The sequence below is a fragment of the Elgaria multicarinata genome, chromosome 4, assembly GCF_023053635.1.
Source record: "Elgaria multicarinata webbii isolate HBS135686 ecotype San Diego chromosome 4, rElgMul1.1.pri, whole genome shotgun sequence".
NCBI classification, from domain to species: Eukaryota; Metazoa; Chordata; class Lepidosauria; order Squamata; family Anguidae; genus Elgaria; species Elgaria multicarinata.
Window position 1 is genome coordinate 138451049 of NC_086174.1, and position 16005 is coordinate 138467053.

The following is a 16005-nucleotide window of genomic DNA, read 5'->3' on the forward strand; positions in this document are numbered from 1 at the left end:
GGATCTGAGATAAGAGCATTTATCTGGATTTTGAGAAGAATTTTTAAATCTACATATACATGGGCAACTTGTTTGCAAGGCTGGTTATATTCCTTACAAAAAACAGAACTCTACACCTCCGATTTGAGTCAGCTGCCAAAAGCTTTGGATAAAATCAGACCCAGCAGCATCTGAAGAGTACCTCCTGACAGAGTTGGGCTGCCCAGCAGATGGTTTCACTGCATAGCCTGGTTTCCACACAAGCTGCGACTGCCCAGGCTTATTATGAAATCGATGTAAACCTACAAAGAAAAAGGAGATATCAGAGAACACTAAAAAAGGACACAGAATGCTAAAAAGGTGTAGTGCACAGGCAGAAACTGGGTTGGGGAGCAATAAGGAAGACAATAGCAACAATATCCCATATAAACTGGGCCGATTTTACTTCTCAACTAATAGTACTTAACTAATGATAAAAGAATATGAAATAGAAGGAAATTAGAATAGATATTTTCAGAATTTAAAACATTTTCTTAAGTTAATGGTATTTGATCTAGTGTCCTGAAAACGGTGTAGAAAACCTAAGGAAAGGAAGGAAAAAGAGCTGCTAAGCTTATACCAGTAAGAAATCATTTCCCACCTTTTCAAATTCAGAATCTCATTCAAAAGACACTCCCTCAATGCAGTTTCACTATCGTGTAACCACTAGTACTTTGAATTGAGACAATCTTTATACGACTAGTGATGTACTGCAAGAACTGAAACACACACACCCCTTACAGAAAGAGATCAAGATTTTGCTAGAGAGTCTATGGTCAGAAATAAGTGTCGTGGTGACTCAACCGAGTTCAAAGCATGCTGGCAAAGTGGATATAGGCTGAGAAATTGGCAAACATAAATGGGAGACCAAATTCTCCTCAAGGCAAAATGGTTTCATGCCAGAATTTAAGAACTCTTTTAAGACCATGTCTCAATGGAACTTCATGCTACTTAAGGCTCAGAAGATCTTCTGTTTGACCTCTAGCAGGGAATGTGGAAAAAAGGATCCCGTTCACATGAGATGGTTTTGTCTCACTATTTGTGATTTCTAGAGATATATTTGAGAATGGAGAACTCATGGCTGGATATTTTTCTAGAAACACATACATTACTGAAAGACCTAATCTCCAATTTGTTATTAGGTGCCAGAAGAGATGTGGCTGCAAATGACCAATCTAGCCCAAAGTAGGAGCATGGTCTAGAAGTGTATGGGAGAATTATGGAAAAACTGACATCTCAGAGTATCAAAGTAGGCCACACCAGATATAGTCATTAATGTATGGTACCTTTTAATACAGAATATATTTCTCAGAATGTAGCTTGATCTAGCCATTACAAAACTGATTTACTTTATGAATCTTGTCTCTTATAGGAACTTAGTTTGAATTGGGTATCCCTTACTTATTGGGGGAATTAGAATGTCAATCTACTGATGTTATATTCTCTGTACGTTATAGAATACACAGATTACATGTTTGTATATGCAAAGATGAAAATATTATTAAAATCATTTTAAAGAGTGGTTATTCTAAAATTGATTTAGCACTGTATCAAAACATTACTAATTCAAGTATTACACTTCAGGAAAATCATCCTATTTTAGTTTTGACAGAAACTCCCCACTTAATACAAGCACACTAAAAAGCTGAACATTTGCATGTTCCAAACACCCTCAGGAGACTATTCATAAATTAAACATAGCTAAAAACATTTAGCCCTTAGCCTCTCTTTCCCCCTAAAACCCACCTCAATCCCTTTATTTTCTACAAAGCCTTTGTCTTAACCCCTTAATCTCAAATTGTAACCATGCTTTAACACATACAATTGTGCCTACTCATTCACCCGTTATAAGCTTTCCCCTTTTTCTATTGTTTTTCTTACTCTTGCTTTTAGATTCTAAGTTCTCTGTGGAGCAGGGACCTATTTTGGTTACAATGCTCTAATCCATGTATAGTTATAATGCTGTATAAACAACCAGCTTCCTTATCTTAAGGTTTAGAAAAAGTGAGAACATGGAACATATATTCTATGATAAATATTTAAAGCTTGTAAGCCAGCTGATTATTTAGTGTATATTTACCACTTAATATCCAACATATTTTTATTAGAAGGTAACCTGTTCATTTGTAGCCTATGGCCAACTCGGTCTATTTCATTACTCAGCTGATGGTCAAATAATTAAAGCATTAATTTAATAGAATTGTAACTAAGTTAATTATGAATAACTTAAATTATAACCTAATGTAATGGAACAGTTTTTGGCTTTTACCTGGAATCCCAGGGAGAACCCAAATAGTTACACACGTTGAACTGATAAAATAGTGATTAGACATTATCTATATAGTGTGTGTAAAGAGAATGTTAGACTGTTTGTACAGGGCGGTGGGTGTCCATTTTTAAATTGTGCATGTATATATTCCCCCAGAATCCTGCAAGGAGGGGCTGGGAAGCAACTGTTTCCCACTTCTGTCTTTGCTATTAGATTTTTAAAAGTAGGCTGCCACATCCATAAGGGCATTGTTTGTTTCACAGAATCATTGCTCCTTTTAATAGGGGGCTCAGGTTGCAAGTGTTGGCACAAACAGAGCCCAAAAAGGGTTACTGAGAAACAAGGAGGAATCAGCATGCTCCAGTGAAGCCTGAGGTATGCAGAAGAACAATATTTTTTTCAATAAAAGTGCCAAAGCCCACCCTCACACAAAAAAATCCCAATGAGGACTGATTATGCTGATTGACCTGCAGCAACTACAGGATTCTGAATGTCAGCTGGAGAAGAAAAACTGGGAAGGGGGGGGAGTGAGCCGACTGCTTGAGCCCCTTATAGCTTATAGTACTTTTGGGGGAGAAGATGGATGGCTAGAACAGGAGCACATTTGTTGCAGGTCCCACTTATATTTCAACTGACAAACCATGCAGCAAGCCAAGTCTTACCCAGCTACCATCATCACACATGAGAGTGAAACGTAGACAAGCCTGGGATAGATGGACCAATAGACTTAATAGGAGGCAGGTTCAGATGTCCTTTCACTCAGTGGATCACTGCAGATAATGAGGTATTACTGGTATAACACTCTGTAACCTGTCAGGAAGCTGGTTGCACAATTTATGCTAGATTAAGCATTACAGTTTTCAAGAGCAGTCATTACACAAGTTAAGAGTTTTAAAGATGCCAATGATAGCAACTAGGCCTGAGTTGGAAAGAACCTTTACAAAAGAAAGACTGACTTAGTGAGAACTGCTCCTAAAAGTCCAGCTGCAACACTGGATACAGAAGCATCTGAGACCTTGAGGGGAGGTTGAACCTCATTAATGGTAATGAGTCCTACTGTGTCACAACTTGCCAATCATTATAATCTCTTGCCTGAATTTAAAAACCAGGTTGCCGAAATCTGCCCCCAAACCATAGAAAAATACCATGAGACAGTGCAGACTGCAAAGTGGAAGAAAGGAGGAAACTGGGCATCAACAGCCCAGGATAACATATGACTAGAAATATTTTAATAGCTGTATCAGTTGGGCTCCTGAAGTGAAAGAAGTACTGTAGAACATCACAGGGAAAAGGAATGCCAGAAGTGAAAGATTCCCACCCACGTGCAGGATAGACCTCACACTGGTGTCAAATATAGATATTACCAAGTTGTAAAAATGCTGTTTTGACAACTATTGAAACATTTGGGAACTAGAATTCTGAGAATGCTTTGATGGGAACAGGATAATTTATTTTGCTTGATGGTAATTTCTAAGCATATTCAGCAGTTTTTCTACTTCATTCGAAATTAACAAGTTGTACTGCCATTCCTATTTTTTAAAAAAATAACTAAGAGGTGGAGCAAGTGCCTTGTTCGATGGATTCACGTAGTATCCAGAAGGAGCATCAGCATGTTAGTACACCAAAGTATGATAGAACAGTGGTTATTGTTGAATATGAATAGGGGCTCTATATCCCTTTCATTTTTACTCTCTGCTACCTTCTAGTCTGCTAGATCCTGGTTAAGACAGGAAACAAAATTAAATGTCAACCTCTATTGTAATAAGATGCTCTAAAACTATAGGAAAGAGAATTTTGAAAAAGGCAATAGATTTTCAAAAGTACAAGTATTTTTAGCATGTAAGTATCGCTATGCAGCTGCTGCATATTTCTTGTTTCTTGTATATCTTCCACAGAATATGGAGAAATATAAATTCTCAGATAAAAACAAGGGCAAATGTTAAATTAATGTGTTGCTTGAATGGAGTATTTGCATTTTGTTTCAACCTGGGCACAAGAAAAATCTGTAATTCAGATGGAAACGAACCCAAGAACCAAGTAATCCATGTGTTTGTAAACAGAGAACAGCTCTCTCAGAAAACAGCACAATATTAAGCATGCTATTTCATAAGTAAGCCTATCCAGTTCAATAGGATTTACTCCCAAGTAAATGTGGATAGGGTTGCAGTTGTAATCACTTCTAGGGAGGAACGCAAGATTTCATAGGGCAAGGGTAGCAGCTTGGGTCCTGGGTCCAGCTCCCGCTGAGAGCCCCCTCCCTCCTGCCACCAACTGTCTGCAGAGGCCACCAGTGAGGGAGGAAGCAGCAGCCAGGCACCTCTCCACCGTGCCTGGGTCCAGCTCCAGCTGAGAGCACCCCTCCCTCCTGCTGTCACCTGTAACTGCTGAACTTTCCAACTAAGATTGTAGTGCCTGAATTTGCTTTCCTTTCCCCCCTCCTCCTCCTCCTCCCTCCCAATCCCCTCTCCTTTTGTGTCATGTCTTTTAGATTGTAAGCCTGTGGGCAGGGACTGTCAAGAAATACTTTTGTAAGCCGCCATGAGAGCCTTTTTTGGCTGAATGGCGGCATAAAAATCCTTAAATAAATAAATAAATAAGGGTATGCAACATGGTGCCCATGGGCACCAGTGTGCTCCTGGACACCTTCATTGGTGCCCACCGAGATACCCAATTCCTCCCAATTTTTATTTAAAAAATAGTTTTATATTTCTTTACTGGCAGCTGGGATTGCTTCAAAGTGAAGTGGGAGCCTCTAGCTGCTACCATCTTAATTTTCCATGAATCCCTCTAGGCAGGTTACTTATCTGTTGTGCCTAGCCATGTCTACTCTGCATTTTATCTAGACAGGTGTTTTTGCCCATCCAGAGAAGGCTTTTGGGAGGGAAGGACAGCTGGAGATAGCTTGGATCCCTGCGTGCCCAGTCTCTTCCCCTCCCCGTCCACGTCTCCATTCACTCTTCTAAGAGCTCGAAATAGCCTATGCCTTCCAATTGCTGTCTGGGGAGTATAGCTTTGCTTCCCAAGTTTTAAATGATTTATCATTGCAGCCACTGACATGGGATGGAAAATTTAGGAAAAGTTAGAAATTGTTCCATTAAAATAACATAATGAACATGCACACAAGTTAGATTGGGTAATTGGATTGGGTATAATACTAGTTAAATCAAAAATCGTAATTGAAATTGAAATTAATTTCCTTTTAAACACATATCTATGCACACAGCTCTTCAGGCAAGCTAAAACTAGTTTGTTAGGTTTTCAGCACTTTCATTTTTTCCTTTAAAAATATAAATAATTTAAAGTAAAGGCATGCTATTGAGCTGTCACACCCCAATATATTTACAAATATTCCAATAAAAATAATTTAAACCACAACATCACAGTATTTCCCCTAATATTTCAATTCAACTATTTCCAGCTGTTAAAACAAGTATTATCAGATGTTTATAAATCATGTAAAATTAAAATACAACTTCCTGTTAGTCAAACAAACAGGTAGGACAGGTCTCCATTTATGGCAACAACAACAAAATCCAATTAAAATTTTTCCAGAAAATTCATATCACTGGTTGTACTCCTAATTTGAAGTGCGGCAATATATATTGCTGTTTATTGGGCATTAAAATGGTAAATGCATTTCAGTGTAAGCGTCTTGGGCAAAAGCTTTACATGAATTCTGAAGGAATCTGTGGTACTGTACAGTTTGATGAAAAGGAACTGAAAATAAAACTGCCAATGTCATACTGCCTTTATACAAATTCATGGTACAACGACACTTGGAATACTGCATACAGTTCTGGTCATCACACTTCAAAAATGATATTGCAGGGCTGCAGAAAAGGGAGATCAAAATGGTTAAGGATCTGGAGCAACTTCCCTATGAAGAAAGGTTACAATGTCTGTTTAGTTTAGAGATATGGTGAGGGAAGAAAGATGTGAAGGAGATGTGTAAAATTAAGCATGGAGGAAGTGGATACGAATACATTTTTGTCCCTCTCTCATGATAGAACTCGGTGTTATCCCATCATGCTGAATGGAGATTCAGGACCTATAAAAGTGCTTCTTCATGTAGCACATAGTTAAACTGTGGAATTCACTACCACAAGATGTAGTGATGGCCATCAATTTGGATGGCTTTAAAAGGGGATTAGACAAATTCATGAAGAATAAGCCTGGTTCAGACAACACGCTGACAAAATGGGTAATAGAATGCATTAAGGTCAATGCATTCCGTTAACCATTTTGTGGTTAAGCAGCACAGTTTAGCGTGTTGTCTGAACAGGGGCCAATGGGTTCTGGTCATAATGACTAGCCATTATTACCAGAACACATTGGCCCCGTTCAAATAACACGCTAAACCATGCTGCATAACCACAAAATGGTTAACAGAATGCATTGACCTTAATGCATTCTATAACAGTATCAGAGGAAGTACGCAATATATGTGTTGCTAGGGAACATGTGCAGGAGGGTGCTATTGCACTTACGTATGCTCTTTTTGTGAGCTTCCAACAGGCATCTGATTGACCACTGGGTGAATGCTGGACTAGATGGGCCTTTGGTCTGATTTGACATGGTACTTACCACTGTTGTGTTTCTTGTTACAGAAAGAACTCTGCTAGCTTACCTTCCTTGAAATCGCTCCAAGTTAACATAGTACAGTTACCATCCCCAACTCCTGGGGCTTCTTTACTAAAGAATGTTTGAGTACTTGAACATGTAGTAATGATTTTCATGTGTGAATGGCTTTAGTCTCACTTATAAGAATATTTGTCAGTCTCACATAAGATTTGTCACAGTACATTATGTTAACATTTAACACCATCACCCCTAGACCTTAAAAAGAATACAGCAGGGCCTCAAACCTAACTAACTTAGGTCCAACTCTCAATAAGATGGTCAATCTGTATCAGGGCTCAACAACTTCAAGTTCCATATAGGGTTCCTCCATCCAATATGTATATCTGGGCACTTGAAATGAACTAAAGTGACCAGGAAAAGGGTTCTAGCTTAGTCTGTTTACTGACATGCTAGTTTGTATGTGCAGTAAAAAAAGGGGGGTATAGAAGAGCTCTCAAACACCTGCATTCTGAAGTAGTTCCAGCCATATGACGACCATCTCACTGAGAACGAATTACATTTTACCACAAGAATAAATAAATAAAATAAATAAGAAATCATTGGCATGCTCTTAGGGTGGTGATTCAGTAAACTAAGGCAGTATTTGAAAAGATCACAGATTACACCAAAGCCTTCAAGGACAAAGAAGCAGTGGCATTAAGAACTAGCAGCTCTTCAAATATTCCTCAGTCACTAGGAAGATATCTGGGCATAAACATTCTTGAACACAGTGGAACGTGCTTCTGGATAAGTATACCGAGGCCTTGATTGAATGACGTTGGTAAATCCACTCTGTAAAGAACACTACTTACCTTTTTTTAGATACATAAATAACACCCCCCCCCCCCTGTATTGGAAGTAGCCAATGGCGTGAGCTGAAGACACCACTTTTACGAATCAAGACGAATTAGTTAGATTAGGAAGAGACAACGATGGTCTACATATGAAAGACCGGCTGAGTTCGGACATGCTAATCGACGGCTGTTTCCCATTCTGTTCCTATTACCCTCTCTCGCACCCACCCCGCAGTTGATTAGCGTGTCGTCCGAACTCAGCCACCGTGGAGAAAACCAAAAGGCACCAGAGACATCCGAGGGAGCCAAAAGTAGAAAACGCCTCCATGGCGTCTGAGACCCGCGCATGCGCACGACCATTCCTCGGGCTCCGGCGCCACGGCCTACCTCCCGGCCCGCGAATACGGGCACGACCGCACCACAGGCTCCAGCTCCACAGCTTCCCGCCGCCGCCGCCGCCCCCCCCCCGCGCATGCGCGAGAACTGGCCTCAGGTTCTAACGCCCTCAGTTCGCCGCTTCTTCCCCCTCCCCCCCCCCCCGAGTTTCCAACGGTCCTGGTCGAATGGCGCAGAAAAACGAAGCTTTCGCGGCCTGGTAGGAACAAATACTGCCCAGTTATACCGCTCCTACCTCAGTAAGCAATTGAGTCTTTCACTTATTTGCCGTCACCACCACAAACATAATCTGAAAAAAAGAGACCAGGGGAGGAGGGGGATTAAAAAAAAAAAGAGCAGTCCCGAGACGAAGCTGCGTAGATTTCACTCCCACACCGCTCGTCTTAGACCGCGCATCCACCTATAGCGCATGCGCAGTATGGCTAGCGGATGACGAGTTTTATGCGCATGCGCCCCCCCTCTCTCTCTCTCTCTCTCTCTCGCCCTTTCGCGCGCGAGACCACTTGCACCGCCCCGTTCGCTCCGCCCCGCCCCCATTGCCGGACGCTAAACGTTTGGATTTGTCACGTTTTGCGTTCGTCTTTGCTCTTACCTACGTCGGTCTCTTGTTGAAGGCGGAACACACTACTACGGAGGGGGGCGCGCGCTGGCTCCCTTTACCCCTGGGAGTTACCCCTGGATACCTCCGTGATCTATTGGCAGCTCTCACTTTCGTCCGTTGGGAGGAAATTTTAAAAAGGGAGTGAAGAAACCAGGAAGTTTCCTCTCCACACGATCGGGCGTGTCTATACGCCTATCTCTATGGCAGCCCCCGCGAGAGAGCCGCGTTAAGAACGCGGTTCCTTCTGAGTGGGCGGAGCGTTACCCTCCGGGAGGTAGCTGACGTGGCTCTTTGGGATTGGCGCAGTGGGCGGCCAGATCGGCTTTGGCTCCTACTGGAAGGAAGACGCAAAAGGAGGTAGGGGGCTGGCCGGAGGAGGAAAGGAGGGCATCGGGCCGTTGTTTTGCTTCTGCGGCTTCGGAGGAAATTAAGAGCTCTGCTTCCTTCCTTCCTTCATGAAGCAGGAAGCTCTGCTGCCAGCAGCCCCCCCGTGATGAAGCGGCTGGGCTCTTGGTTCACGTCCTCCGATCGTGCCTTTCCTTTCCTTGCGCCAGGGTCGAGGAGCCTCCCCCGGCCTGGTGCCCTCCAGATGTTTTGGACTACAACTCCCATCAGCCCCAGCCAGCATGAGCCAGGGGAATGTGGGAGTTGTAGTCCAAAACATCAGGAAGGTACCAGGCTGGGGGAGGCTGCTTTGTAGTTGCCACTGAGGAGAGGGGTGGGGTGGGGTCAGTTGTGTCTGGGCCGACTGCAGGTGAACGCCCCTCCATGAGCCAATAACGGCATCTGGAAAACCGGCGTCTAAAGGGGCTAAAGCCCCTCGCCTGGCATCTATTCATTATTATTATTATTTATTACATTTATATCCCGCCTTTTTTCCTCCAAGGAATCCAAGGCAGTGTACCTAATCCTCTTCTTCATTTTATCCTCACAACAACAACCTTTTGAGGTAGGTTAGGCTGAGAGTCTGTGACTGGCCCAAAGTCACCCAGTGGGTTTCCATGGCCGAGTGGGGACTAGAACTTGGATCTCCCAACTCCCAGTCCAACACTTTAGCCACTACACCACACTGGCTCTATTGTCTTCAGTGCGTGCGTGGCAAAGCGTTCAGTTAAGGGAGCCCCTTGTCTGCAGGGGTGCAGCCCAGACCCAAGTTGATCACCTCACTTAGAGCCTAGCTGAGGAAAACAGGTGTGTGTGGGGTCTGAGGTCAGCAACTGAAGCGGTGTTGGGGTGAGGAGTGTTCCTTTCAGGTTTCGGAGAGAAGGTGCAGAAAAGTAAACCGTAGGCAGGGAACAGTTTTGCTCTCCTCACATATGTGCCCTCTTCTTTCTACATGATTGGATTCGGTCCATGCTGTTGTTGGACATTTGTCTGATCAAATCTGGGTTAAGTATGCTCAAAGCAGTACTGTTACGAGAACCATAAAAAAGAGGATTCTTGACAGGTCTGATACTTATGCAAATTACAAAGAGCAACAACAAAAAAAATAGCTGTCGTCAGTCGAGGCTGGTGGTTCCTATGTCAGTGAATCCACTCTGCGTGTCAGGCAGAACCCTAAAGGAGCTCTCCAAAGTCCCAAAACTTGTCCCAATATTGAGTTCAGGAACTTGGATAGCTCATTTAAAGTTCTGGCTGGTTGTGACTGAAACCCAGGCCTAATCTACACCAAGCAGGATATTGCACTATGAAAGTAGTATATAAGTGGCAGGAGCCGCACTACTGCTTTATAGCGGTTTTGAAGTGCACTGACAACTGTAAGGGGCCATTGACACATACCATCTACTGCTTTTGTCAAGGAGCCCAGCACCTGCGCTCCTGATCTGGGTTGAGGCTGACGCGCCGGAAATAACAGTCACACCACAGTAGGGTCTAAAACAGTTTATTAATTACACACAAAAAGGTCTGGTAGGGTTCCCGCTTCACTGCAGCAATTGCCGCGCTACATCATGAAGCATGAGAAGCTGAGGGGCCTTTTGATATCCTGGTGTGGTCATTTAGTGTTGAAAATGTAAATGGGGAGTATTTGGGTCAGCAAAACCGCGAGCGCATCTTGAGTAAATCGTGTTCATTAGGCAGCAATAATAGCGTCATGCCGGCCTGTTGCTCTTATGCCTCCTGCTCTGCTTATTGTTGTGCTTACTTTAAAATCGTTTGGTTAACATTCCTTCTTGTGTGTTTCTCCACATCTCGTTGATTTTCATCTCCTTGTTTATAGCTCTTGATATTCCCCCCTCCCTTGGTTGTTAGTAAGCTATGTAGTATCCCCAAAGGTATTACGGTTTTTCTGTGGGGCTATAAAAAGATATTGTGGGAGAGATTTCCTCCTTCTCTCCTCCACTTCAGCACCCAGCTCTTTTTTATATGATGCTGTGTTTCTTTGAGGTAGTTAAGGACTGGGATGCTGTCTAGAAGTTATGGAAGCATTTAAAAATAATCACCCTTTTAAAACATTAATAATGGCATTGATTATCCTCACAAGTAAGCATACAGGCTGGGAGGTTTGCCTGCCCCTTCCTTTTCTATCACATAGTCAGAAAAAGATCTCACACATTTTGCTTGGCTGTGGTTGCCACTGGTCTTTCACTTTGTGCGAGGGTTTGAAGATATTTAGGCGCTGTGTCTGAGGGTCTCCAAAGCCTGGCGCAAAGTGACAGGTGGCCCCTGGCACAATTTCTCAGTGTGTGTGAGGAAACGCAAAGCTTAGATTTTGTGACCTGGTCTGCATTTAATAACCTAGAGTACAACCTGGTTCACACATAATGACAACCGAGGTTACAGGTTGAGTATGGGTTGTTGTTATATGTGAACCCTGCTGTATGGATTAACTATGGGTCGTTAACCACAAGCAACCCAGGAAGAGAACCCATGGTTTACTTTTGGGTTGTGAACTTTGAATTGTTTGTGGTTAACAATCTGTAGTTATCCCATTATGCAGGGTTCACCCATAACAACAACTCATGATTTAACAACGGTGGCGGGAACAGTGTCGCAGCAAATAATGAGTTCATTAACTCACAACTTGCTACCATTACATGCAAACAGCTTCATATCCCATATTCTGGGTTGTTCTTATGTGTGAACCAGGCCGTTCTCTTTCTTTCTCTCTCTCTCTTTCTCTCTCTCACGCACACCCACCCACCCACCCCTCCAGCAGGTTTGCACCAATGCATGGGACATTTTATGCTGGGCATCCAAGAGGTGACAGATACCAGAAAGAGATTTATCCTTTCCACTGGCCATCTGGCAATCACGTTTCTGGTCCCCAGTTCAGAGGTTTGTACTTCATTGACACTGTAAGTTAATCTTTGGGCTGGTCTCCATGTTGGGGCATCCTTGGTGCCATCAGGTTATTGGGCAGTGAGGAATTATAACCCTGGTGTCACCAGGATGCCAGCTGGTACAAAAAGTGCAGCTCCTTAATTTTCTGGCCTGCAGCTCCTCTTGGCACTATGTGTCTAAGGTTCTTAGGGCATATATGTCATAGCCTGAGTTGACCTAAGAAGCTCCCTTGAATTGCAGTCCAGTCTGCTGCCTAATTCTACCTCTTGTTCATCTGATGCTGCGCTCTCCTCACTTCCCTGCCTCAGTGACAGCTCTGAGATACAGCTGCCACTGAAACGCCATTGGCTTCCCAAAGCTAGTTCTGGGGCATAGCAGGGAAAGGAGGATTCATCCCGCCCCTCATGTTCTAGCCCAGTGGTTCTCAACCTGGGGCACTCCAGATGTGTTGGACTGCATCTCCCAGAATGCCCCAGCCAGCAGAGCTGGCTGGGGCATTCTGGGAGTTGTAGTCCAACACATCTGGAGCACCCCAGGTTGAGAAAGGCTGTTCTAGCCTGACCTTTCCATCTGTCTTCTCTGCATCTGGGAAGGAACGGGCAGCCAAAGTTGCGAGGCAGTGCTTCTCGTATGTGTGAGCCGTGTGTGTGCGCAGGCTAATTTAAGCTAGGGCAGTGATAATGTTGCAATATGCAAAGGCAAGTTTTCTGTTCCTCCTAAAACCTTTCAAATCTTTTTCCTAGCCTCAGTGAAGCTCTTTTACATTGCTTGGCTGGTGAGGAATCCCTGAGTAGGATCCCAGAGGAGATAAGAACAGATTGCACAGGTTCTGGACTTGCAAATGCGAGTAGCACACATGCTTGTCATTCCAGGCAAAAGCTCTCTGAGTCTGGGTGTAGAAGTAGCTGTGCCGGAGGGAAGCTGCCGTTGCACAGCATGCTGCAGGGCACACCTCCCCATGGATTTAGTTTTCAGAAGACAAGGCAGGGGTTTGAAGCAGGCATCACTTTATCCCAGGGGTAGGTAGGCAGTCGAGTGTCTTCCAGATGTGTTGGATTAAGATTTCAGTCAGCCCCTTCTAGTATGGCCAATGGCCAGAGATGGGTGTGTGTGTAACCCCCAGATGTTTTGTACTATAGCTCCCATCAGCTCCAGACTTCACAGTCAGAGGCCAGGGGTAATGGGAATTGTAGTCCAAAATATCTGGAATGCACCATGTTACCTATCCCTGCTATACAGGAATGTCAGTGAAACCCAGCAGGGTGGATTTGATTTGATTTAAATCATGATTTAAATCACTACTCAGAAAGACTCGATTTAATCATGTGACTTCCCCCCCCCCCAAAAAAAGAGTGCACTCCTCCTCGCTTTATTTTACACAACTCAGAGTTACCAAAGACTCATTCTTGCTGGTATAATCTTAATATTTACAACCAGAGGAAGGTTTCATTTTTAGAAAGCAACTTTTCAGATTAGTTTTACAGTTAGATAAAAAAAAATACTGATTCGGTTATACTATTAGAAACGCATCATAGATAGATAATTATGAAATTATTGCGTGGTGAACTACCTCCAGTTTAATAGGTTAATCATTCATATTTGGACAATTTTTCTGCTGTACTTTATTGGAAGGAGAAAAATAATCTTACAGAAACCTCTGGAAGAGAATGACATTGTGAATGGATTAATGGAATTCATTTACCAAAAAATTTAAACAGCCTCATGCTACATAATTAAAAACTAATCCTTATTTCATGATGAATAACCTTTGGACTATAATGTATCTTAAATAGAAAACTATCCTAGTATTCTATACAAATTGGCCAGAAGAATAGGTTAGAATAGATGATGTATGCTTGGAATAGTGCTCCTTGGGTTGGTGTGCACATTTGGAATTTTGAGGGAGTTTCATGAACACACTCACAAAATGGCTACCATTGGGCAGGCAGTCTTACCCATTCATAAAATAGCTGCTATAGTGGACTTTGTTAGTTATAAAACACTCATTTCTCAGAAGGGAAGATTGCCGAAAGAAAAGTAACTTGCTGTAGAACCGAACTACAAAGTAGAGGTGGCATCTGAGTTCCTAAACACAGAACCACTCTTTTGAACCTAAATAGAGGTGGCACTGGAGGGCAGTACCTTGTCTGCAGCATGCCAGCATCCCTGTCAATCCTTTATAATATATCTTAAGAAATAAAAGTCAGAAGGAGCAAAGATCTTGGTGGGCTCCAAGGGAGGTGTCTTCCTGGTCCATTGATGCCTACGGGTACCAAGTTGGAAACCACCAATTTGGAGATACCTTTTGTTATGTATCCTTCAAAATGTGTGGTCACCACCCAGTCTAGGAGATTCAGCTCCTCCTTTCTCAAAGAGGGAGATAACTGAGGCTGTGCGCGCCATTTCATTTGCACAGATCGCCTGTGACTGTGTGGGAAGGAGCCACAAGAGAGGAAGGAAAGGAAAGGAAAATTTTGGGGAGAAAGAAGAGAGCAAAAAGGAAGCAGGAAGAAGGCTGATACTTTGGAAGTGGGAGAAAAAGGAGGATAAAGGAAGCAACAGAACGGAAAGAAGAGGGTAAAGGTGAGGAAGCTGTGGCAAGCAATATAATTTTGTGGGGGATATTGAAACAGGGCTGATATGCGAGTACTAAGGCATTTTTAATTTTTGAAATATTTTACAATCTTTATTGTGTTTGTCCTTGCATCGATCCTAGGAGGTAAGTTATTCCAGTTTTACAGGGAGCTGAAGGGTTGAGATTGTCGGACCTGACGCTGCACAGTGTTGGCTTCATAACAAGGTTGCTTACTGTTCAGTCTGGTCCTGCAGAACGACCTACCATTGATAATGACTGAAGTCACCACCGTGGCCTGAAACCTGTTGCTTCTATTGTCTCCATGTTTGCGGAAAGCAGAAATAATGGCAGCTAGTGATCGAGCACAGTCATTGTCCCACCAGCCAACGTCAGGGGGTGGGAGGCCATCTGTGTTCTTAATTATATTTACGAACAGAAGCCACTTAAACATGTATTCTATATCTTCCCAGACGTACAAAGGAAAACAAAATAACCCACTCATCAGGTCAGCATGGATTGTGCCATATACATTACACAGTATGATATATTAGAGACTAAGGGTGCAGTTCTATGGAGATGGCCATAAGCTTCCAAACTCGGAGGCTTACGGCCTTCCAGTGCAGAGCAGAGGGTGCAGCACAGCCAATCTTCGCCTTCGTGCTCTTATCGCTCTGCATTTCAGCTAGGCAAGAGGGGAGGAAAGGAGGTTGGGGAGGCCAGAGGATTCCTTGTAAGCCAGCTTAACCAGTCCCCTCCCTGCCCATGGGAACGCCCCATTTACCTTGCCCCCAAGATTGGGTCTCCCCATGCCGGCTGTGAAGAGGAGGGGAACTCAGACTTCTGCTTCCAACCTTGGATGCAAGAATCCAAACAATCCTATGCCCCCCCCCCCACTCCTGCACTATCTAGGGCCCATAGGATTACTCTCTAAATCAATTTATGGATTAATGGTATAAGCTTCACCTAAAGGCATAGTCTAGGGTGAATAAAATCATTAATGGGTTTGCTGTTGATTGAATTGCATCCTGCGAGCTTAAATACAGGTTTTCATCGTATTTCCAGAAGATTTGCTCATGTGTCGGCGCCTTTGGGAATAGAGCTGCATGGATGTAAACTTGGAGGGGTAGTATTTGCTGCTTAGGGGCAGTTTTACAGTCTGTGGAGTATTGCTAGCCAGTAAAATTGCTCTATGCTGTGAAAGTTACATTGACATGATGAAAATGGTGAGGAATCTTTATTAATCAGCTGTCTAATTTCAGGTTGCAATGTCTCACGGCATCTGTTCCTGGTCCATTGCGGTGAAGCTGAATTTGGTGGTCTTGCTGCTTTTTGTAACAAGTTTCTCTTCATGTATAAATGACAGAGTAGCAGTAAGTATCCTTAATAGTTGAATATTGAAGTTGGCTGTTCAAGGAAAGTTAAATTATCTGAATACATTGGTGCTGGCAGG

At 43.2% G+C, this 16005-nt stretch overlaps 3 protein-coding genes across 9 annotated transcripts in view; 2 read left to right on the forward strand and 1 right to left on the reverse strand.

Annotated features, from left to right (window-relative positions):
* The window catches only part of MATR3 (matrin 3), a 31237-nt gene extending 22735 nt beyond the window's left edge, over positions 1–8502 (reverse strand). Inside the window, exons 1-2 of one of the 5 annotated variants that reach the window (XM_063125248.1) lie at positions 8333–8502; positions 182–281 (exon numbers count right to left, since the gene is read on the reverse strand). The gene's annotated coding sequence lies outside the window, so the exon portion shown is untranslated. Of the gene's footprint in view, positions 1–97; positions 162–181; positions 282–8332 lie in introns of those variants that run through there. The other 4 variants (XM_063125252.1, XM_063125249.1, XM_063125253.1 and 1 more) reach the window with 4 other exon arrangements.
* ZC3H13 (zinc finger CCCH-type containing 13) overlaps positions 1–16005 on the forward strand; it is a 225033-nt gene that overhangs the window by 168114 nt on the left and 40914 nt on the right. The gene's annotated exons all lie outside the window — the stretch shown is intronic.
* Positions 8912–16005, forward strand: part of SIL1 (SIL1 nucleotide exchange factor) — a 65104-nt gene continuing 58010 nt past the window's right edge. Inside the window, exons 1-4 of one of the 3 annotated variants that reach the window (XM_063125266.1) lie at positions 8912–9055; positions 11853–11974; positions 14397–14563; positions 15815–15925. In XM_063125266.1, coding sequence (XP_062981336.1) covers positions 15821–15925 — 105 coding nt within the window. In that variant the 5' untranslated portion in view covers positions 8912–9055; positions 11853–11974; positions 14397–14563; positions 15815–15820. The remainder of the gene's footprint in view (positions 9056–11852; positions 11975–14396; positions 14564–15814; positions 15926–16005) is intronic. The other 2 variants (XM_063125269.1, XM_063125268.1) reach the window with 2 other exon arrangements.